Consider the following 22,031-nt stretch of genomic DNA (forward strand, 5'->3'; position numbering starts at 1 on the left):
CTGACTCCACAGCAGGCTCTGGGCTCTGCGCTGACCCAGCCCCAGGGGATGGGTGCTCGTGGCAGAGCAAGGCAGGGGAAAAGAGTTTGCACCCTGCTGTCCCTCAAGGGATGCTTTTTCAGGGGTGCACTGGTCACCCTGGAAGGCAGGAGTGATCCCTGCCAGAAGCTGGGAAGGCTGGAGCCATGGAGGGGATGACCAGGGCAGGTTTCCCTGACCCACTTGGCTCTGGCTCTGGGTCACTCTGATATGTGAGCTGCAAGAGGCTCCCACTGCTGTCTTCAGACACGTCAGGCTGGACTTACAAGAGGAAACAGCACCCTGAAGGCAAGTCCTGTTCTCCTGGGGTGGATTGTTGTTTTCAAGGTCCCTGCCCACCCCCTTCAAATGCTGCTTTGCTGTCGTGAAGGGAAGGAGAGCCCATGTCCTGGTCTAGGACAGAGCTGCCAGGTGCAGGGTGGTGGCTTTTGCAAGGCCAAGCCCATGGTTAGGCTGTTACTCAGAAGGAGAGCCCCTACTCCACAGTTCCTGGTGTAGATTTAAGCTATTGTTCTAAAGAAACTCGTGGTAGCTCTCTTTGTGCAGCTTCCCGTCTTGTTGAAATTAAAAGTTTTCTTTGGGAAAAAAAAAAAGTGCTGGATCATCTGGGTTTTTTTTCGGCTATCATTACTTTTACACCAGTAATTTCTCCACAAGTTACAAGCCCTCAGCTCATAACATTCCAATGGTCCCCTGGTGCCAAGTCTGGGTATCAAAGTACAGCCCTGTGTGCCAGAGCTGATGGAAGAATTTTAACCAGAGGGACAGCTGAGAGTCCATAAATTCACCCTGAAAGGAGTGGTGGCACAGCCCTGGGCTGCAGGAACAGGCTCCAGGGCCCTGGTGCCTCCTCAGGGATGCTGAGGACAGGTCCTGGCTGCTCTCTGCTCCAGGTGGAAGCACCTTCCCCACCACCAGCACACACCCCACGGGGTGGCTGTCACCAGCAGGGCCACAGGACAGGGCTGGCAGTGACACAAGGGAGGGGACTCTGCCCCTCTCAGTGAGACCCCACCTGCAGAGCTGCCTCCAGCCCTGGGGCCAACAGCAGAAGGACATGGAGCAGCTGGAGAGAGTCCAGAGGAATCCACAGGGATGCTCCAAGGGCTGGGGCCAGGTTGGGAGAGCTGGGGGTGCTCACCCAGAGAAGAGAAGGATCCAGGGAGAGCTCAGAGCCCCTTCCAGGGTCTAAAGGGGCTTCAGGAGAGCTGGAGAGGGACTGGGGACAGGACACGGGGAATGGTTTCCCACTGCTAGAGGGCAGGGATGGATGGGATATTGGGAAGGAATTCTTCACTGTGAGGGTGGTGAGGCCCTGGCACAGGTTTCCCAGAGAAGCTGTGGCTGCCCCTGGATCCCTGGAAGTGTCCAAGGCCAGGCTGGACAGGGCTTGGAGCACCCTGGGATAGTGGAAGGTGTCCCTGTCCCTGGCAGGGGGTGGGTCTGGATGGTCTTTAAGGTCCCTCCCAACCCAGAACATTCCCTGAGGACAGAAGGGTCTCACTTGGCTTCCACTCCAGACAACCATCTGAGGTGGCAGAAGCCAAGCGGAAGCAACCAAGAGCCAGGAGCCAAGACACTGGAGAAATCATTTATTGGCACAGGTGTTCCAGCCAAGTACAGCACAGCCCTGCCTCACTGGTGCCTGAGCAAGCAGAGGTAAGGGGCTATTTTACAGTGCATGGAGAGCCTGCTTCTCACGTTTCAGACCCAGAGCCTCAGGTCACTAATATATTTTGTGCTTTAAAATTAAAAAAAAAAAAGCTCTTTGCTATATTAGTGGTGGCAAATCGCATGATTCCTCCTATACACAATCTGTTACAGCTCCTCCCAGTAACAAAAATAAGGGTTTTTACCTTCCTTAATGCCTGTGGCTCAAGAAAAAAAAAGCTTTAATTGTGTCCAAGTTAATGAGACACCTCCAAGCTTGAGCTCCCTGCAGCAGACTTGGGAACCATCCCTCAGCTCAGCACCCAGCACCTGCAGCCCCAAAGCACCCCAAATTTGGGTGCTGCACCCTTGCCCAGGCGTGACCTGCACACACCAAGCTGCTCAGCCGTGGAGGAGAAGGGCTTTGCTCTTTCCAGCTCCCTCCCAGATGCTTGCAGGATATTTGATCAAAGGCTCATGGAGCTCCAGCCAGGCCCTTCCCCATCACTAACCCCAGACTACAGCAGGTAAAAAAGCCAGTGAACAGCTGAGGAAGAAGTGGTTTGAAAAGCCAGAAGGATGGAGCAGAGCAGGCGATGCACGAGGGACTTGGTGCAGGCAGCTCTGGCCAGAGCCAGCCCCACAGCAAGTTCATCAGTATTTTGTTCATTAATAGGTCTAGATTTAGCCAGTTCAAGGCACACACTCACGGGAAATCCTTCCCTGCTTGTTTTGGGTGCTAACAGTCAGATCAACCCATTTGGGGGTGTATAAATCCCCCTGGCCATGGCTTTCCAGCAGCATCCACCTCTGCTGCCCCACCAAGTCCCTAATCCCAGCACAAAGGTGCTGTTTCTGCCCTCCCAGTAGCAAACTGGGCTGGAAGGGGTCCAGGCTAGCCAAATTCCAAGAGGCCAGCGAGCTCTCCAGCAGTCCTCTGAGCAGGGAATGCCCCAATGTCCTGCTGTGACCCACCAGAAAAGCAGGAGGTTGGCAGAAAGCAGTTCCACCTCCAGCTCCACCGTACAATTTAAAAAAACAAAAACCCAAAAATTTTTAAAAGGAAAAAAATCACGAACAAAAAATTGAAAAAAAAAAAAAAAGAGAAGATAAAAAGCTTTAATAAAGTAACCTGAACTAGAGTCTCTTTTTAGAAGGGAGGGTCTCTGCACCCAACCCACTATCAGTTAAAAGCATCAGGGACTCAGGATTATTTGTGGTTTGATCAGAGTTACATCCTCTTCCAGTACTGCTCCGTCCTGGGGATGCCAGCCACAACCTCGGACTCGATGCCACAGTGGTCCTCTCCTCGCAGGATTTTGAAGAAACCTGGGAGAACACCAAGAAACAAACAAAAAAAACCGTCACCGTCTCCATGCATGGGAGGGGAATGGGGTGGGGATTCCCAAAAAAAGGTCACCGTCTCCATGCATGGGAGGGGAATGGGGCGGGGATTCCCGGTGGCTCTCACCGTTCTCGCCCCAGTCGGTGTTCCAGGAGTTGGCCACCAGCCAGTAGGGAGTGTCGTTCTCCACGCCCCAGCCCAGGATGCGGATGGCGTGGCCTCCCACCTGCTCCCCAGACACGTGCTGGTAGACCCCTGCAAGAGAAAAACACCCCAAAATGTCAACAGGCAGCATCTGTCCACACCACAGAGTGCCCACAGCCTGGGGGGCACCCGCTATCACAAACCCCACAGTGGCTGAGATTAATAATATATATAAATTATATCATTATTAAATATTATTGTGCTCACAGGCTGGGGGGGGCACCTGGTATCACAAACCCCAGAGTGGCTGAGATTAATTATATATATAAATTATATAATCATTAAATATTATTGATTTTGGGTTTTGGTTAAATGTGAAACTGAAACTTAGTGCAGAGTCTGGAGGAAGGAGTTCTGCATGGGGAGATAGCGACAGGATAGAAGGGGAAGGTTTTAAACTAAAATATGGGAGATTTAGGTTGGGTGTTAGGAGGAAATTCTTCCCTGTGAGGGTGGTGAGGCCCTGGCACAGGCTGCCCAGAGAAACTGTGGCTGCCCCTGGATCCCTGGAAGTGTCCAAGGCCAGGCTGGACAGGGCTTGGAGCAGCCTGGGATAGTGGAAAGTGTCCCTGCCCATGGGAGGGAGTGGAAAAAGATGATTTATTAATCATTATCTTCCCACCCAAACCATTCCATGACACTGTGAGTGATGCTCAGCACCAGCTGAGCACACAGGACACCCAGAGACATTCCCCAAGGGGCTCAAAGGCAGTTCACAACAAGTGTTTTGAGGTCCTAAAATCTGAGCTGTTGTCAGCTGGAATTTGGGGTGCTTCCCTTAGGGCTCCTTCCCTGATCCAATCCCAGGAATTGATCCCCCTTGCTATGGATACAGGAGGTGGCATCTGCCCATGTCCCTGCCACCCCATACTCAGGTGTGAGGTTGAGATCTCCAAGAGTGGAGAAGACAGACCAGGGCCACAAAAGAGGGACCCTCTGGTTGAAGCTGCCCCCCACAGCCCCAGTGGTGCTGCTCACCAGATTTGTACATCAGGAAATCCTCGTAGACAATGAAGGCTCCTTCCACGGGGCCGTTCTTGTAGATCTCAGCCATGATTTCCTTCTCACTGCGAGGGACTCCGTAGGATGTGATGCCTGAAAGGAAAATAATTCCCACCATTAGGATGGCACTGTCAGGCCTTGGCTTGACCAAACCTGCTAAGTGTGACCCTACAGGAGGCTTCTTGCACTTAAATTCAGGTTAAATCCAAATCCAGTAGCTCCAGAGGGACTGACACAGCCAAGCAAGAAAAGTGGGCTCCAGCCCCCCCTCTTCCAGAGGGAATTATTTAATCTGAGTCCTGTTCTGTACCCAAAGACATATTCCAGACAGCTTTAGTGGGAAGGGATATTTTTCCCTGGTACATTCTGCTTTTTAAAACCCAAAATACTCAAGGTGAAGACAAATCTCCAAGAAACAGATGGATTATCCCGAATGTGCAGGGCTGGCTGCTGCCAAGGAGACTCAGAGCTGGCTTTGACACCAGATGGGGCTCAGCACCACACTCCTCAAGCCAGCCATGTGCACCAGGAGCACTCAAACCAGTTCCACCAGTTCCCCCTTGCCGGCTGAGTCTCAGCAAACACAAACTCTGCATCTGCCACACTCAGGTTTGCTCCAGGACCACCGGAACGGAGCCTCTGGAGACAGGAGAAAAACAGACCAGGAACGGGTTCAATGCTGCCCACCCCTCCCAGCTGCCACCAGGAGCAGCTCTGGAGGCCAGCTCTCTCACCATAGTGCTTGTCCTCCTTGTATGAGGGGGAGTAGCCAGGCTCGCAGTGCCTGCTGCACCTCGGGGTGCCCCCTCCCTCCCCGGTGCAGGGCGGCCGGCTGCCGTTGACGTGGTGCTCGCAGGGTGGGATGGAGTAGGGCCGGCAGCCTGTCCAGGACAGAGGTGACATGTAGCCATGGTATTTTATTAAAAATCCCTTCCTAGGATTTTTCCCGTCCTGAGGAGCTGAGAGCCTCAGGAAAGAAATGTAAACAATAACTGTCTGCTGCTGTGGAATACAACAAGTGCATCTTCCATTAGTCCATGTGGATTGTTTTCAATTGGTGACCAGTCACAGCCACCTGTGCCAAGGCTGTGAGCAGTCACAGGATTTTGTTAGGCATTCTATTCTATTCTATTCTTGTTCTTTGTAGCCTTCTGATCGTTCTTCTCTCTCTGTTCTTTTAGTACAGTTTTAATGTAGTATTTTAATATAATATATAACATAATAAATCAGCCTTCTGAGAAAAATGGAGTCAAGCCTCATGTCCCTGCACTTGGAGCATCCACAACAGTGACATCAACTGCCTGTCCCCAGAGGTCCCCACAGCCACCCTGGAGAAGCCCCAGGAAAGAGCATTTCTGCCCCAGGAACCCAAGGAATTAGTGGGGTGCAGGAGGTCTTCCCCCCATGAGCAATGTGTTTCCCACCACACCTGCTTCCCACCACCTCCCTCTGCAAATGGGGATGGAAAAGGTGGAAACATGAACCAACTGATGGTCATGGCAGGGGGAGGCAGAGGGTTCCACTCTGGAATTTATTTTTTAAAGGGGGAACATGTCAGGAAGATTCCTGACCTCACCCAAAGCGTAGTGAACTGGTTCAAAACCAGCAACAAAAAATTCACAGCCTGATTAATTCCTGTTATGGAAACAGGAGCCTTGAGGGTGTGTTGCCTCCCTTCCCAGACAGGCCTCCTGCCTCTGGGTGCTGCTCAGGGACCTTTGTCCCAAAGGAAAAGAGCCAGGGGGGCAGGGGCAGCCAGCTGGGACTGCAGAGGTGCTTGAGCTGAAGGAGGGAGCAGCCACAAGGATGCAGACCAGGAGAGAAGGGTCCCAAAAATCATGAACTTTAGCCAAGCAGAGATGCTCCTCCCTGCTTCCCCAAGGGTATCTGCCAGGACTTACCCACGTGGGAATCGTAGAGACCCCCGGACACGAGGCCCCTCTCTGTCCAGTACCTCCATGCTCCAGAGGGGTAACCACCATTGCACCTGGGGGGAGAGGCACCAGCTCCAGCCCCAGCCATCCCATTTTGGGAGAGGCAAGGGAATGGAGCCAGCCTGGGATGGTTCAAAGGACGGTTTGGGTACATTAAGCCTTTTTTTAGTCTGTTCTTTTCTTGCCCAGGATCTACCTTGAGACACCAAGGCCTCAGGCAAAGAGGTAAGAGCACCCATGGCTCCAAATCCCAAAGTGCCTCCTTACCAGGTCCCTGACCAACTTCTGCTGCCAGGAGCAACAGGAATTGGAGACTCAACTCCTTACCCTGTGCTCAACAAACTGGGAAAGCCACAGGCAAAAAGCCTGTGCCTGAAAACCAAGGATCTGGGACTATGAAAAGACCCTTCCTTTGGCTTTGGCAGCTGCCAGCTGTGTGGGAGAGCATCATTAAGTGGTTGCAGCCATCACCACCCTCTATGCTGGGGGCAGGAGGTGTCCCAGTCCCTGGAATCACCCTTATGTTCCCACCAAACTCCCTCATCCACAGCACCAACCTCTGGAGGAGCTTTGTGCTCCTAAGGGAGGTAACGAGGCAGGGCTGAAGCAATCAGCACCTCCAGGGTCTGCCCCTGCTCCTCCCAGCCACCCTCCAGGAGCACGAGGACCAGCAGCAGCTCACCCCATGCCGCACTCAAAGCCACAGCACGACAGCAGGTCCTCAGCTGAGACCTCCACGCTGACCTTGGCGTTGGTGTGGACACAGATCCGGTCTGAAATCGCTTCCACGGCGCCAAAAGCCTGAGGGCAACCCCAAAACACCCATTAGAGCTCACCCAGGGGAGAGAAACCAGGAAACCTGCTGGGAATGAGAGCAGCAAGCATGGCCTGGCTGGGAGAAACCACCCAGGAGCTCAGACACTGCAGGATCCCACAGTGTCCCCTCACAAAGGGCAACAAAGATGCTCCAAGGGCTGGAGCCCCTCTGCTCTGGAGCCAGGCTGGGAGAGCTGGGGGTGCTCACCCAGAGAAGAGAAGAATCCAGGGAGAGCTCAGAGCCCCTTCCAGGGCCTAAAGGGGCTCCAGGAGAGCTGGAGAGGGGACTGGGGACAAGGGATGGAGGGACAGGACACAGGGAATGGCTTCCCATTGCCAGAGGGCAGGGATGGAAGGGATACTGGGAAAGAATTCTTCTTTGTAAAGGTGGTGAGGCCCTGGCACAGGGTGCCCAGAAAAGCTGTGGGTGCCTCTGGATCCCTGGAAGTGTCCAAGGCCAGGTTGGACAGGGCTTGGATCAACCTGGGATAGTGGAAGGTGTCCCTGCCCATGGCAGAGGGTTCAGCAGCAAATACAAAGGCACAGCGTGGGAATCTTTAAAATTAGAGGGTTTTGCCCAGTAAATTTTATGAAGACAGCATTAAACTTCCCCTGTCCTTACCCAGCAGGAGCCACAGGAGCCCTGGTCTCTTATCTCACTGATGGTGGGACAGTTGGGCCACTGCGTCCGCGAGTCGAAGTTATCGGGCAGCTCCACGTCTGCAGCAAAATCCACCCTGTGAGGAGAGGGAAATCCTGCCTCAGCAACACCAGCCAACCACGACAAGGTGCACTGCACTCTCCAACCTCCTCTGAAGGTGGCCTGGAGGACATTTGTGTTTGAAGGAGCATAAACACTTATGCTGTCCTCAGACCAGGTCAGCAGCTCCTCTGACATTTTCATTTTCAAGGATAACAAACTGCACAACTGGCCAAGCATCTGGCAGGACACAGGATGGATTTTCCCCTCATGTATGCTCCATGCTTAATTCCATGAACAGTGTCCACGCTGCCAGGAGAGCCCCTCACCCACTCCAGATGCTCACGAAGGATCCACACAACTTTTACTGGAGCTTCACCTTCTCCTCCCTGCACTCACCTCTCGGGCAGCTTGGGCCCACCCAGGAAGGTGCCACAGAGCTTCTTCACATAGCTCATGTCAGCATTGTGGAAGTTGTGTCCTGCCTGGGGAGAGACACACAGAATTGGGACATAATCCTCCAAAGCCACCAAGAGCATCTCTGGGATCACAGTTTGGTGCTCCAGAGCTCCCTGAACCCCAACCAGAGCCTGCAAAGCCCAGGGGCCGAGAGCCAAGCACCTACAGACACAGAACACAGCCCAGGATCAGCCCATCAGGACCAGAAAGGTCCAGCTCGAGGCTTTGGACACAGGAAACTGGCCAAGGAGGGTCAGGTCACCAATAACTGGACACATGCTGCTTGTTTCCAGCCTCCTGCAGAGTTTCCTCCTCTTACATTGCTCCTCCTCTACTTCAGTGTATCCAACAGAGGTTTGACAAAGCTGTCAAAACAGTGTTCATGGCTCAAACACGAGGGGGAGATGCTGGAACCCTGGATGCTGAGAATTTTAGACTTTCTGTGCTGACAGATTTGACCCCCAGGAGAGCACTGCATTTGACCTGAGGCCGTGGAGAAGGCTTCCAAAATTGAATGACAGAGCTGGGATTATGGGTGTGTAGTTTAGATTAGAGGTGTGTAATATCACGTGGTGAAAAACTTAAGAGTTTAATGTTTCAGAATATAATAATAGATGTGAAGCAAGATAGAGGTTTTAAGGCAGAGGCTAATCCTTCTTCTTCACCTTCTTCTTCATGGGCTGGACTAGTATTTTGTAATTAGACAGAAAAGTCCACATTGTGGGACACGAGTGATTAGTTACTGAGTTAAAAGTGAAAATAATTTAAGTGTCATTTCTTAATTAGATAGATTTTCCTTAAAAGACCTTATAGAGATAGATACAGGGCCATTTTGTAGCTTGTTAGTGAAATGCTGTAAAACTCACAGCTTGTGAGACTGTGACAGAGATAAGAAATAATGAACATCTGGGTCTGAACACAAAATACCATCTCGAGCACTTTCAATCTCAGCCTTGGTAAGAAAAAAAAAAGTGAAGAACCAGCAGCTCCTATTCCACAAATTCATCCTGCTGTGCTCCAAGGAGGAGCTCCACAGTTCCTGTCACTGCAGGAACCCCTGACAGCATCACCTCACTGGAGAAGCCAGCTGGGACCAAGGCTGGATCTATGTCACCACCACGGTGACACCCCCCAAGCCCAGCCACTGAATCCCACAGAGAGACTGTCAGCAATGCCTCCCCAAAAAACCCCCAAATCAGCCCAGTACTCACCTTCCAGGTGGTGTTGAGCTTGTTTATGTGGTTGACCAGGTCATCGGAGAAAGGAGGGAAGTAAGGAATGCTGCGAGCGCTGGCGAAGGCCACCAGGACACACAGGAGGGACACGGGCGGCCACATCCTGGCTGCTGAACAGGACACTCCACCTGCAGCCAGATTGGAGCATTGCTGAAACATTCCCCGGGTGGGCTCAGCTGCAGCAACACGTGGGAGGATAAAATGTGTGGCTGCACCAGATCCCTCCAGATCCCCAGCTGCCCCAAAGGTCAGGAGAGAGACACAGGAACAGAGCAACAACAACCCCCCCACTGCAGCTCAGGAGAAATCAAACAAGGCAACCTTGTTTGTTGACCACTGCAGGATTAGCAGCAGCAAGAAAACACCTTCTGAAGCAGATCCAAGGGATTTAGAGGGTATTAAAACCTGTGTTTACTTCCACAACAACGGAGAACAAGGACCAGGAGAAGGAACAAGTGGCATCCCATCTCCACACCAAACTTCAGGCATGGGATTTGATAAGCCCTGCTCTTCCCTTTAAAGATATTACTCCAAAATAAATTTTTAAGAGCCTCATTTTGGCCAGCCCCCTGCCCTGGGGGTGTCACAGACCCTGGTGTGACCCCCTGTCCATGCACAGGGGGGTCAGCATGCACCAGAGCTGCCTGCGGCTGCCATCCTCTGCTCCTCTCCCACTCCTCGTCACCAGGGAGATGCAGAGGAGGAAACCCCCAATTTGGGAATCAGAGATGCAGAGGAAGAGCAGCAAAGAAAGGACCACAGCCTCCCATGCAGGAGCACAAGCACCATCCAGCCCACAGACACCCCAGGGCTCTGTGCTTTCCCTGCTCCCCTTTAACCTAATTCACATCGAATTGCCCAACTTCAAATTAACCCCCAGTGCCAGCAACCACTTCTCCACGTCTGACTCAGACACACCATGAGCTCCTTTATCTCTGCAAACACACCAGGGCACCCTCCTCCTCCAAACCCTCCCAGCTCCCTCCCACCAGCCCCACATCCACCCCAAGCCTGCTGAGCACTCCAAGACCTCAGATCCTCCACAGCAGAGATACTCAGGCTTTAATTCCTGCTCAACTCAGCCAGCTGAAGGTGTAATCACCTTGGCAAGCCCGGCTTTAAACCGGACACACAGCTCCTGCCAGCAGCCCCACGGCAGCAGAGCTGGATGAGCAGGGGATGGGGATGGAGACACACACACACCTCCCTGCCGGCTGCTTCCACCCACTCCCAGCCAAGTTTAGCCTTCCCAGAGAAGAAAACCCAGCAGGAGTGTCCTACTTTCTGCCAGCAGTGAGCCCAGGCGGCTGCAGCTTGCTGTATAAAGGGGCTTTTTTTCTCCTTTCCCACTCCTCCTTCCACCATTTATTTATTTGTTCTCCCCGCTTTGTGCTTTCAGCAGGACACCCAAAAAAAAAAAAAGCTGAGTTTCAGCAGCATTTGGGTCCTCCCACTCCTAAATATCACCTCTTTGAAGGGGTTTTATGCATATTTTTCAGGGGTTTCATGAATATTTTCTTGCTTAGAGGTTTCTGCAGGCAAGGGACTCGCTGTGCTCCCCTGCCTACACAGGAGGTTACACCCAGGAAAATAAACATGCACTTATAATACAACTGTGCTTTTTGCCCACAACAGGCCACAGGAAGCCTGCAGGTAAAACTGGCTGAAGCACCTTTTAAATGAAAAATCTTATAAAAATAATTTTAAAAAATGCACACACGCAAAAATATCAAACCCCACAAGCCTCTGCACTTCCTGCAGCCAGCTTGGTATTTTCCCGTAGCATAGGCAGGAGGTGTTTTTGAGGCCAGAAGTCACATGATTACACTTTTTTCTTCCTGGAGGATGTTTGTAAATCTGCTGACAGGCTGAAAACCACCCTGCCAGGCATGGATGTGCTGCTCACACCCAGCTTTTGAGGGACAGACACCGGACATCTCCCAGCCTCGGGTTACCAGACCACGCTCTCCAGGCAACCCGAAACCAAAGTGAAAATAGATCCCAGCAGTTTCCCCTGAAAGAGGCAGAGTTTCAGCTCTGCTGCTTTGCATCTGCACCATGGACATGGCCCAGGGCCAGCAAACCCAGCAAAGCAAATAGCTGGGAGCCAGATGGCTCTTGAGGCAAAAAAAAACCCCTTCTTGCCAAGTCTCCTGTGGGCACGGAGCCTCCCCAAGGGTCATGAGAGAGCTGGGGGTGTCCAGCCTGGGGAAGAAAAGGCTCCAGAGAGACTTTAGAGCCCCTTCCAGTGACTAAAGAGGCTCCAGGAGAGCTGGAGAGGGACTTGGGACAAGGGATGGAAGGACAGGACACAGGGAATGGCTTCCCACTGCCAGAGGGCAGGGACAGATGGGATATTGGGAAGGAATTGTTCCCTGTGAGGGAACAGGTTGCCCCAAGAGATGGGGGATGCCCCATCCCAAAAAAACCATTCAGTGTCAGGTTGGACAGGGCTTTGAGCAACGTGGCATACAGTTAAAATATATAGTTAAAGATGTCTCTGCCCATGGCAGAGAAGTTGGAATTAAATGCCCTTTAAACACCCCTTCCACCCCACATATTTTTATTATTCTAAGGGGTTTTATTATTCCTATGGCTGTGAAGTTTAGGGTGGTGGGAGCTGACACCCAAGATCAGGTATCCCAAGATCTGTCTGGAAAAGGAAGGGGAAATCCTCATCCCCGTGGGATTTCTTCCTCCCTAACCCCCCTTCTCCCTGGCTTTATCCTGTGTACAGCAGGTCTATAAATAGGACACAGGCACGGGACTGGCAGGACGGATTCCCACCGGCCGTGGGTCACGTGCAGCCCATCCACAACAACCCCAGAGGCCCTGCAGCAGCAAAAAGCTGCTGGTTTCCTCCCTCACCCCCTGCCCCAGCTGATCTGAGCAGCAAAACTTCCCCTGGCAGCGTTATCATGCGGGTGCTTCCCCCAGCACCGCTATCTCCTCCTCACACCTCAAACCTCAGGGCCAGAGCAGCAGCCCCAAAACCGAAATTGCATCACAGCTGCTGCACCCCAACACCTGCCCCCCCACTTTGTGCACACAAAAAGGGCAGAGGAGTCTCCTCAGGAACCCCAGCAAATCTTTTCTCTTTGCACCCCCCAACATCTCCAGAGGTGCCTCAGCTTCAGGATAACCCTGGCTAAGGCTGGTTCCCACACAGCTCACATCCCACCAGCCTGGAAACAGAAACAAGGCTGCTGGGCTTGTCAGCTTCACCCTACAGAATACCCCAGGTGGCAGGAGGATGTTTGGGGCTTGCAAAGAGCCCCTTGGGTCGCTCCACCTTCCCCTGGACTGAGAGCAGGGAATACTTTGAGCTCCAAAGCATCTGCTCATGCCATTTCTTGAAGGATGGGCAAAAAATAAACACCCACCAGCACACCTGACCCTGGGTGGGACAGGACACACGATTCAGCCAGCTGGTCGCTTAGAAAGAGGAAATTTGGGCCAGCTGGGTGCAGCCCCTCTATCAGGCAGGGAGGAGGAGGAGGCAGCGAGGCCGAAGGCTCCGCAGGAGCTGCTGGGAGCAGCTGCAGCCTGCGAGGGAGGAGAGCAGCCCAAGGGCTGTGGCTGTGCTGCAGCATCCACCCACAGCCCTGTGTGCTGCCGCAGAGGAGGAGGAGGAGACAGCACCCAAGAGCCATCTCCATCCCTCCTGACCAGGCTGCCAGGGCAGCTCCCCGCCTGTTTTCTCGTGGACAGAGCTCCTGATATCCCAAACCTCAGCAGGATCCCACATCACCCTCCCAGCAGCCAAGGCAGACACACACTCGGTGCCCACAGCAGCGAATCCCTTCACCTTTGCACCACAAAGGTCTCCTTCCCCAAAACAAAAGCCCACAAGCCCCAGTTAACTTTATTCAAGGAAAAGCAACAACCCAACCCCCAAACCGGCTCTCAGGAGCCCGGCTCACATGACTCAGCCCAGAGATAAGGCACAGCCCTGGAGCATCTCCCAGCTCCTGCACTGTCTGGGCCAACCCCCTGCAGGCACAGACAGAGGCATTCACACCTTCTCCAAGGCTCTGAGGAAGGGAAGAGCTGTCCCACCCTCCTTTCTACAACACCCCCCAGCCCTCCGGGGCCAGGGGTGCTCAGCACAGCCCAAATCATGTGTCCTGCCCAGCACCAGGCTGAGCTTTGTCCTTTGTTCTCTTTGCCAGGGCTTGTGACTCCAAGCCACAACAAAGCAAGGCCAGGAAGGTTCAGCTCCAGCTCCCGATCCAGCTCAGCCTGCTGCGTCACCAGGTGAGCTCCAAACCCGCGGTCTGGTGACTTCATCACAGCCCTCGCTGCATTACCAAAGCTTGAACTGTGTTTTCATCAAGGAAAAAAAACCCAACAAAACAAAAAAAAAAAAAAAAAAAAAACACCAACCCAAAACATGAGGCGCTCCTCCCCGCGCTTATTCCCTTCTAGCAAAGCCAGATCACTAACACGGGTCAGATAACAGAATCCTGGAGAGGTTTGGGTTGGGAGAGATCCTAAAGGTCATCTAATTTCAACCCTACTAGACCGGGCTGTTCTGTGTCTGACAAAATAATTCCCTCCTGAGCCAAGCTGCAGCACTCACCTCTGCAGCTTCCATGTACAGAAAGCACAAGATTCCTCCCAAATGAAGCTGCACTGATTTTTTTTTCCCCCTCTTATTGTTACAGACCAATCCATAAACCAGAGCCTTGCACAAGCCCCCAGACACCCTGTGCAATCCCTTCCCTTCGAGGGAAACGCCAGAAGGAAGCGATCTTTGCTGCATCACCATGCCCGCAGAGCATCCCCGAGAGGGGGATACGGGGATGAGGGATTCATTCCAGGCCGGAGGGACCCACGGCAGCTCCTCCAGCGCCATTCCCGAGCCACGCTCCCGGTCCAAACCCAGGCTGGGCTCTGCATCACGGGATGCTCCAAACCGACCCCGGCGTCAGCTGACGAGCAGGGCTGCGCTGTTTTTCCTGTCGCTATCACAAAAACAAGGCTTCCTCTCTCCTCCCCTGACCTTCCTTGAAGGTTTGATGCCTTTTGAGGGCTCAATTTCCCTGCCACAACCTCCGCCGCAGCGCATCCCCCCTCCCTCACCCCGCACCAACCACGGACAAAAATCCCCCAAAACGCCGCTGGAAAATGCGGGAGACGCTGCTGCTGCTGTCCTTGAGGTGGCCGTGCAAGGGGGTGCCCCGTTTTCCGTGTCCCCTGCCCCTAAGCATCCCCTCCCTTACCGCTCCTCGTTGTGCTTCTTGTGCGCGGGACCGGGATTCACCGGGACTCACCGGGATTCACCGGGACTCACCGGGACTCTCGGCCCCGCTCGGTGGCCACGGCCGGGGCAGCTCCCGGAGGCTGAGTCATGCCCGGCCGGCCCGCCCCCGGTGTGACAGCATCCTGCCGGCTGCCCGCCCCCAGAGCCCGCCTCCCTCCTGCTTCCATCGTCCCTCCATCCATCCCTGCTTCCATCCATCCCTCCATCCATCCTTGCTCCATGGCTGCTCCTCGCTGCTCCCATCCTTCCTCCTCTCCTTCCTCCCCTCCCTTCTCCTGCCTGCTTCCCTTCTGCTCCCAGCCCTGCCCCTGCAGGCTTCCATCATCCTGCCTGCGCCCCTGCTCTGCTTCCATCCCGACATCCACCTGGTTGTCATAGCTCCAGCCTGCCTGCTTCATTCCTTGTTCACCCCCAGCCCACCTGTATCCCTCCTGCAGCCTGCCTTTGAGCTTCCTCGATCCTGCAGGTGATCCTCCCTCTGCCATCCCCTCCTGTGTCCTCCCGTCTTTCTCCCTCCCTGCCGTGCTCCATCCCGTTTTGTTTTCATCTTCCAATCTGCCTGCATTCCTCCTCAATCCCACCTTTATTCCTGCTTAATCCCATCCACGTCCTTCCTGCTTCCTTCCTCCATCCTATCTCCATGCCATCTAGTTTTCCTCCAGCAAACTGGATTTTTCCTGAATCCCAACTGTATCCGACCCTTTGCTATCCCATCTCCATCCTGCCTCTCTACCTTTTCCTTTCTGTTTCTCTCCTCCAGCTGGCCTTTCTCCCTTCTGGTTTTCCTCCTCCAACCTGCCTGTATCCTTCCCAAACCCTCCTGCATCCCACACCCATCCCTTTTCAGGTCCAACCTGCATCACACAGGTTTCCCAGAGAAGCTGTGGCTGCCCCTGGATCCCTGGAAGTTCCCAAGGCCAGGCTGGATGGGGCTTGGAGCAACCTGGGATAGTGGAAGGTGTCCCTGGCCATGGCAGGAGGTGGAATGGGATGAGCTTTAAGGTCCCTTCCCACCCAAACCATTCTGGGATTCTGTGATCCTCCTGCTTCCCTCCTCCTGCCTCTATTCCATCTAATTTTCCTACTCCACCCTCCTTGCATGCCACCACTATCCTGTCCCCATGCCACCTCAGTCCTGCCAGCATCCCTTGAAGTTTTCATCTGGAAATACAGAAATATTTCACTGTGTTGCTGTGCTGACTGAATCTTTTCCCCTCATTTTGGCCAATTTTCAGGAGTATGAACAACAGAAAAATAATCTCAGGAACCAGTTTCGAGCCCTGTTCTAAACTACAATGACACTAAAGTTTCTCTTTAATGAGGAAAAAAACCCATTTCTTTTTATTATTCTTTTTATTATTTTCTCACTCTTCTCTGTGAGGAGGAAGGAAAAAACTATACTCTCCACCATTCTCAGAAATGAAAGGACCATGTGGCCTAGAACCAAAAATAATTAATCAGTGATCAAAAAACCAGTGAGCATATTCCTTCCCCCCCATTTCCACTTATATAAATCAATTTTTGGTCATACTCACATTTTAAAGATTTATTTTGGCTTGAGAAGATTTCCTAGTGAAGTGATGAGAAAAATCAGAATAACATTTAATACATTTGACTGCGCAACCCAGTATTTAGGCAGCAAAATGGGAGATCTTTTTGATGTGTTTAAAAGTTTTTATTCTTCAATGCTCTATGTGCAATGGCCCTTGGACCACTGCATGCCTTTGCATGTAATATTTAACTACCCCTTCAGTATGTTTTTATTTGTGCTTTAGTAATTAAAATAATTTTTTAAAAAATCACTTCCTTCTGACTCCACAGGATTTCTTTGCTCTCATATGAAGGTTGATTTCAGTTTTCCATGTTGTCTGCGAAGTTTTATTGGCATAAAACACAGGAGAAATAACCTGGATTTCATCCTACCCTTTGTACAATCCGGCTCCAAAGGCCTCAGTACCTGCAGTCATCACTTAACACTGATTTATTCCAGTAATTTGGTCAGCTCCCTCTGAACTCCCCACACCTCCTTATTCCCAGAAGTCACAGAAGAGGAATTTTAAACCTGTGTGGTCCCATAAAACACCTTTTATTTTGCTTTACTCTGTGTCACCAGGGATCCCATCCTTCAGGCTCTGCTGGTGTCCTCTGTGGGTTGTTCAGGAGGGAGCAGCCACCTGTTTTTCCTGCAAATATTTGGTGTCTTTTTCAAGAAACGAAAGTATGAACTAAAACTCTGCACTGACTGCTGACTTTCTGCCCTCTTTGCGGAAGTGCCAAAGTTGCTGCCCCTATTGCAGTTGGTTTGGACTGAGAACATGTCAGTTTTTAGATAAGTTGATCATTTTTGAGATAAGTTTTTCATTTTTGAGATAAAATGCTCCAAGGGCTGGAGCCCCTCTGCTCTGGGGCCAGGCTGGGAGAGCTGGGGGTGCTCACCTGGAGAAGAGAAGGATCCAGGGAGAGCTCAGAGCCCCTTCCAGAGCCTAAAGGGGCTCCAGGAGAGCCGGAGAGGGGCTGGGGACAAGGCATGGAGGGACAGGACAAGGGCAATGGGATAGATGGGATACTGGGAAGGAATTTTCCCTGTGAGGGTGATGAGACCCTGGCACAGGGTGCCCAGAGAAGCTGTTGCCTCTTCCCTGGAAGTGTCCAAAACCAGGTTGGATGGGGCTTGGAGAAACCTGGGATGGTGGAAGGTGTCCCTGTCCACAGCAGGGGGTGGAATGGGATGAATTTTAAGGTCATTCCAACCCAAACCATTCTGTGGTTCAATGATAAGTTGATTTTATATATGATGCTGAATGCAGCCAGGAAAGTTTCTCCATTTGAGACTTCTCAGAGAGTTCAAAAATCCCTTGTATGCTCAAACCAGGCATGAAAGGAATACCCTTTTTTTCTCATTGTATTTTTTTAGCATATCAGAAAAAAAATGAATAGTGTTTGCTGAGGCTTTGGCCTTTGGAGCAAAATCCATCACTACAGGAACAAGATAAGGAAATGGGTCAGGAGGCCTTGGGCAAACCTCTCTTATCACTTGTTAAATCAGTGTTGATTGAATCATGGTGTGCCTGCTTCAGCACTGAACAGCAAATAGCTCTTAAGGAGGCTGCTGCAGGGCCAACACCTATAGGTTTTAGAAGAAAAAAAAAAAACAAGTTTCTATGTAAATTCATCTCCTACCATAATTTTTTAATGGTCCTAATTGATGCAGGAGTGGCTTTTTTCATCTTCAGGGTTTAAAACCATCATTGCTTACAAAAAGTGTATGAAATGCAGGTTTATTTAATAATCAAATAGATCTGCTTTGCTCGGGGTAGTAGTGAATTGTGCTCCTCCCTGAACCCAAAGCCTGTCCCGCTGGGCTGCCAGATCTCCTTTAGGGAATACCCATCCTGATTTTTCCTGATTCATCCCTTTGTGACTCTTTTAAACACTATAATTTTACTTCTGAAGCAGCATGACAATATTTGCATCTGAAGTTCTTTTATTCCTGGCTTTTTATCCCTCCTTGAGCATCATCCCTGGAAGTGTCCAAGGCCAGGATGGCCAGGGCTTGGAGCAACCTGGGATAGTGGAAGGTGTCCCTACCCATGGCAGGAGTTGGAATGAGATGAAATTTTAAAGTTCCTTCCAACCCAAGTATTTCTATGCCTCTAAGATTTCTGTGATATGATTTTGCAGCTGACTTGCTCTCCCTGGCAGCAGCAGAGCATCTGTGAGGCCTTGATGACAATAATAATGGTTATTGCACGGCTGCATCAGCTGCCAAGGTAAAATACTCACCCAGGGCAACTAAAACAGGATTTTGTAAAGCCATAACACTGCCTGAGAAATCCTGGCTGGAAGGGTTGGGCCCTGATGTAATCCTCACCTCTCCATGGGAGCTGGGATGTCCCAAGCTCCAATCCTCACCCCCCAAGAATCCAGTGTCTGCCAGAGTCACTGCTGGAGCACGTGGCTTTAAAAACCACACTGGAACATGCCTTGGGTGGCTTGTTGGCTAATTCTGAGGGATTTAGGCTTGTCTGGTGGAAGTTTCTTGACCAGTTTTTTTCTGTCCAGACAGAACACGAGCTTTGCTCCCTCCTTGAGCAAGACAGGCTGTGCTGGAGGGTGGGGGCTGTGTGCTCCTGCATGGGAGATAATTAATTTAAGGCATCAGGGGATCTTGGTGTCCCACACCCCCTGAACACCCATCAGCAGCACATTTAGTCCTGGTGCTGCTAAAGAGGCTGAAAGCCTCTCCTAGATCTGCAGGATCCTGCAAAATCCTCCCCGCTGCTTTCGGTAAATCCTCGCGAGCAGGGAGCTCCGATTCCCCGAAAATTGGGCGCAAACAGGGAACTCCGGTTACACAACCCCGCGGTGACTCAGCCGGGCTGGCTCACGAGGAGCCCTGTGACCGCCGGGAGGTGACTCGGGAACAGATGGCATCAGCAAAAAGCTTCTTCCCACCCTCCCTAGGACCCATCGAGCCCGGGCTGGGCGAGCAGCGAGACTTCCAGGGCTGAACTTGCCGGCCCTGGATGGATGGGGGGAGGCAAGGACGGGGGTATTATTCATTCCTGCGAAGTTTATGTCCCTTTGTAGGGTGACAAAATTGATCCTCAGCACCAGCGTAAGGCAGAGTCCTTGTCTAGATTAAACATTAATAGTTTGATGTATTTTTATGGAGAATCTCTCCTCGGTTCCCGTGCTCCACCCATCCTGTCTTCCTGGGGTGTCTCCCCCCCTAACTCTTCAGGCAAACATCACCAGCTGTGCCCAAGGACATGCCCAGCTGCTCTCATCCTAAGGTGGAAAAGCTTTTCTTCACATGTGGCACATCAGAGAGGCAGAGAACAGACTTGTCCTGTGTCTTTCTTGAGGCAGAGCACTGTAGACCTGTGTGAATGTCACTGCTCAGCATGGCCAGAACTCTCTCCCCACTCTCCCAGCGATTTTTGGCTGCAGCACTCCTGGAGTCAAAGGTGGAACTTTATCAGATCTGAGTTTTCCTCCATGAATCTGACAGATTTTTGAATCTATGGGAACTTGTTCTGTATTCTCTCTCTGCCCTGGCAAGGGATTGTGTTTTTCAGCTTTTGGGGCTGGGGCAGCTCCCCAGAGCTGTGACCCCATCAATGTGGGACAGGCTGGGGTAGCTGCTCTGGCCCCAGATAGACCAGGAGGTTCCTTTTGGAAACACCTTAACTCCAGGGCACCTTTGCCATGTGCTTTCCATACAAGGTGTCGTAGAATAATTTATTTTGGAAAAGCTCTCTGAGATCATTGAGTCCAGCCATCCCCCAGCACTGCCAAGGCCACCACTGACCCATGTCCCCAAGTGCCACATACACACAGCTTTTAAATTCATCCAGAAATGGGGACTCCACCACTGCCCCAGACAGCTGTGCCAGGGTTGGAGAACAATTCTGATCAAGAAATTATTCCTAATATCCCATGTAAACCTCTCCAGGTACAACTTGATGTCATTTTCTGTTTTCCTGTCCCTGTTTCCTCAGAGCACAGCCCAATCCCCCTGGCTTCCCCTTCCTGTCAGGGAGTTGTGGAGAGTGAAAAGGTCCCCCCTGACCCTCCTTTTCTCCAGACTGAGCCCCTTTCCCAGCTCCCTCAGGCCCTCCTGGGGCTCCAGCCCCTTCCCCAGCTCTGTTCTCTTCCCCGGACACATTCCAGACCCTCTTGTGAGGGTCTCAGAGCTGTCCCCAGCACTGGAGGTGCCCCAGCAGTGCCAGCACAGGGGACAGGCACTGCCCTGGCCCTGCTGCCACCCCAGAGCTGTGACAGCCCAAGTGCCTTTGTCCTCTTGCCCACCTGGGCACACCTGGCTCATGTCCAGCTGTGTTCAGACACTTTGGAGCAGCCACTGTGATCTCTGTTCCCTTTGTGGTACACGCCTGACTTTGCCCTTGCTCCTGCCATACCCCAACCTCAGGGAATTCAGGAGTGCTGGGAAGTGCTCAGGACTCAGCTGCTCTGCCTGGTCACCTGATCCTGACCTCATCCTTCCACTTCTTGCTGAGGTTTTGCCTTTGAGCCACTCAGCTGCAATCAGTGTCCATCTGTCCTGGCTTGTGACGGCAACTGGGACCTGATTTCTCCTCTGTGCCCTTCTGGGTCACCCACTGCCCAGATGACAGATGTAGGATGAGAACATCTAAGGATGAGGACCTTATGCTTCAAAAAGAAACTCCCAGCTGGCTCCAGATGAGAAAATCCACTGAAAAGAGGAAGTGAGAGAGAAGTGGGGACAGTGGCATGTGAGAATTTGCATCCAAAGTACTTTTCTGTGGGTGTTGTATGAAGGGAAAGCAAAACCCCTGTTCCGTGTCCTTTGCTCTTCTGCATGACCAGTGTGTCAGTCCCTGCCAACCACAGCAACTTTGCCATCCTGGCTTTACTGGGAGAGCTCTGGGCACAGCTTTTGGAGGGAGTGTTTCCCAATTTGGCCTTTCTCTGCAAGCTCAGGGATTGGCCATGGCCCAGATCAGAGCCTGAGCCAGGGGATCACCTGAGCTCTTGGCTCCTCCTACACTCACCTGAGTCTTCCTTCACCACACAGAGTTGGGAAGGTGTTTTCCCAGTGTGTCTGGCCAAGAATGGGGCTGTGATTGCCCTTGTCTCTTCCAGGAGATCCCCAGACTCTCATTTGTGTCTGCGACTTCATCTCTTGATGTCTCCTGCTCACAGCATGAAACACCCATTGGGTGGGGGGGTTCCTTAGGCCCAAGCATTTGTTCTGTGTTGTTTTTGGAAAGGTGATACAGGGATGGAGACTGTGTCTGGTCCAGGCAGAATTTGGCTTTGGGGAGAGACCGATTTCTCTGCAGAGAGATTTTTGGTTTCCCCTTGGCAGAAGGGAAACTGAGGCAGGAAGGCTCCATCCCACGGCGAGTCCAGCTGGAGAAAGGCACAGTGCTGGCCCATGGAGAGCCTTGCTGTCATGATTTTATTGTGCTGCTGGCACCCTCTGAGTGCCTGCAGAGCCAGAAGAGCTGCTGGCTCCCAGCAGGAAGGGAAACCTCCCAAGATTCTCCAGAAAAGGGTGTTTTTGGTGCTCCAGTGAAAGGTTATCTCACCAGGCAGCGTGCCAGGCTCCGGTGACGTCGGAGGGTCTGTCACATGCCACCAGCCACTGGGGACCCATTTTCTCCTGGTTTTCCCTGTTCTCTGCTTTGTTTATACATGAACCTCAGGGGGGAAATGGAAATAGGAGGAGAACTGGTGGGACTGGAAATCGGGGTCATTCCTAAGGAGCTGGGGCAGGAAGGGCAAAGTGCCAGGAGGGTTTTCTGATGTCAGCAGCACAGGACCCATTAGATGGTACCTGGACCTGTTTGGGTTGTGGAAGAAACTGGAAGTAATTGGATTTAATTTTAAT

The 22,031-nt window shown here is 52.1% G+C and overlaps 1 protein-coding gene and 1 long non-coding RNA gene across 4 annotated transcripts; both read right to left on the minus strand.

Moving 5' to 3' along the window:
* Positions 1–1,616: 1,616 nt before the first annotated feature.
* Positions 1,617–14,816, minus strand: CTSB (cathepsin B). 3 transcript variants are annotated; one of them, XM_064411605.1, is made up of 10 exons: positions 14,671–14,816; positions 9,361–9,512; positions 8,090–8,175; positions 7,613–7,727; positions 6,857–6,975; positions 6,142–6,227; positions 4,975–5,121; positions 4,217–4,333; positions 3,161–3,289; positions 1,617–3,018 (listed from the first exon to the last, which is right to left on the minus strand). In XM_064411605.1, the coding sequence occupies exons 2-10, from the start codon at positions 9,484–9,486 to the stop codon at positions 2,921–2,923; spliced, it is 1,023 nt and encodes a 340-aa protein (XP_064267675.1). In that variant the 5' UTR covers positions 9,487–9,512; positions 14,671–14,816; the 3' UTR covers positions 1,617–2,920. The 3 variants fall into 3 exon arrangements, with proteins under 3 accessions (XP_064267675.1, XP_064267676.1, XP_064267677.1); XM_064411606.1 differs by having other exon boundaries at positions 14,610–14,766; XM_064411607.1 differs by lacking the exon at positions 14,671–14,816 and adding an exon at positions 10,487–10,509.
* A 4,475-nt stretch (positions 14,817–19,291) lies between these two features.
* LOC135297852 (uncharacterized) lies at positions 19,292–21,308 on the minus strand. Its single transcript, XR_010359773.1, has 2 exons — positions 21,190–21,308; positions 19,292–19,608 (listed from the first exon to the last, which is right to left on the minus strand). It is a non-coding gene; the product is annotated as an uncharacterized LOC135297852 (long non-coding RNA).
* Positions 21,309–22,031: the final 723 nt, after the last annotated feature.

Source organism: Passer domesticus, chromosome 3 (assembly GCF_036417665.1).
Source record: "Passer domesticus isolate bPasDom1 chromosome 3, bPasDom1.hap1, whole genome shotgun sequence".
Classification (NCBI taxonomy): Eukaryota; Metazoa; Chordata; class Aves; order Passeriformes; family Passeridae; genus Passer; species Passer domesticus.

Bases quoted from the DNA above. Each gene is read 5' to 3' on its own strand.
- CTSB (XM_064411605.1), bottom strand. From the start codon at position 9,486: ATGTGGCCGCCCGTGTCCCTCCTGTGTGTCCTGGTGGCCTTCGCCAGC. The intron at 6,976-7,612 runs GTAAGGACAGGG...GGTTGCCCTCAG, and splicing joins GCTCCTGTGGCTCCTGCTGG to GCTTTTGGCGCCGTGGAAGC. The intron at 3,019-3,160 runs GTGAGAGCCACC...GTGTTCTCCCAG, and splicing joins CACCGACTGGGGCGAGAACG to GTTTCTTCAAAATCCTGCGA.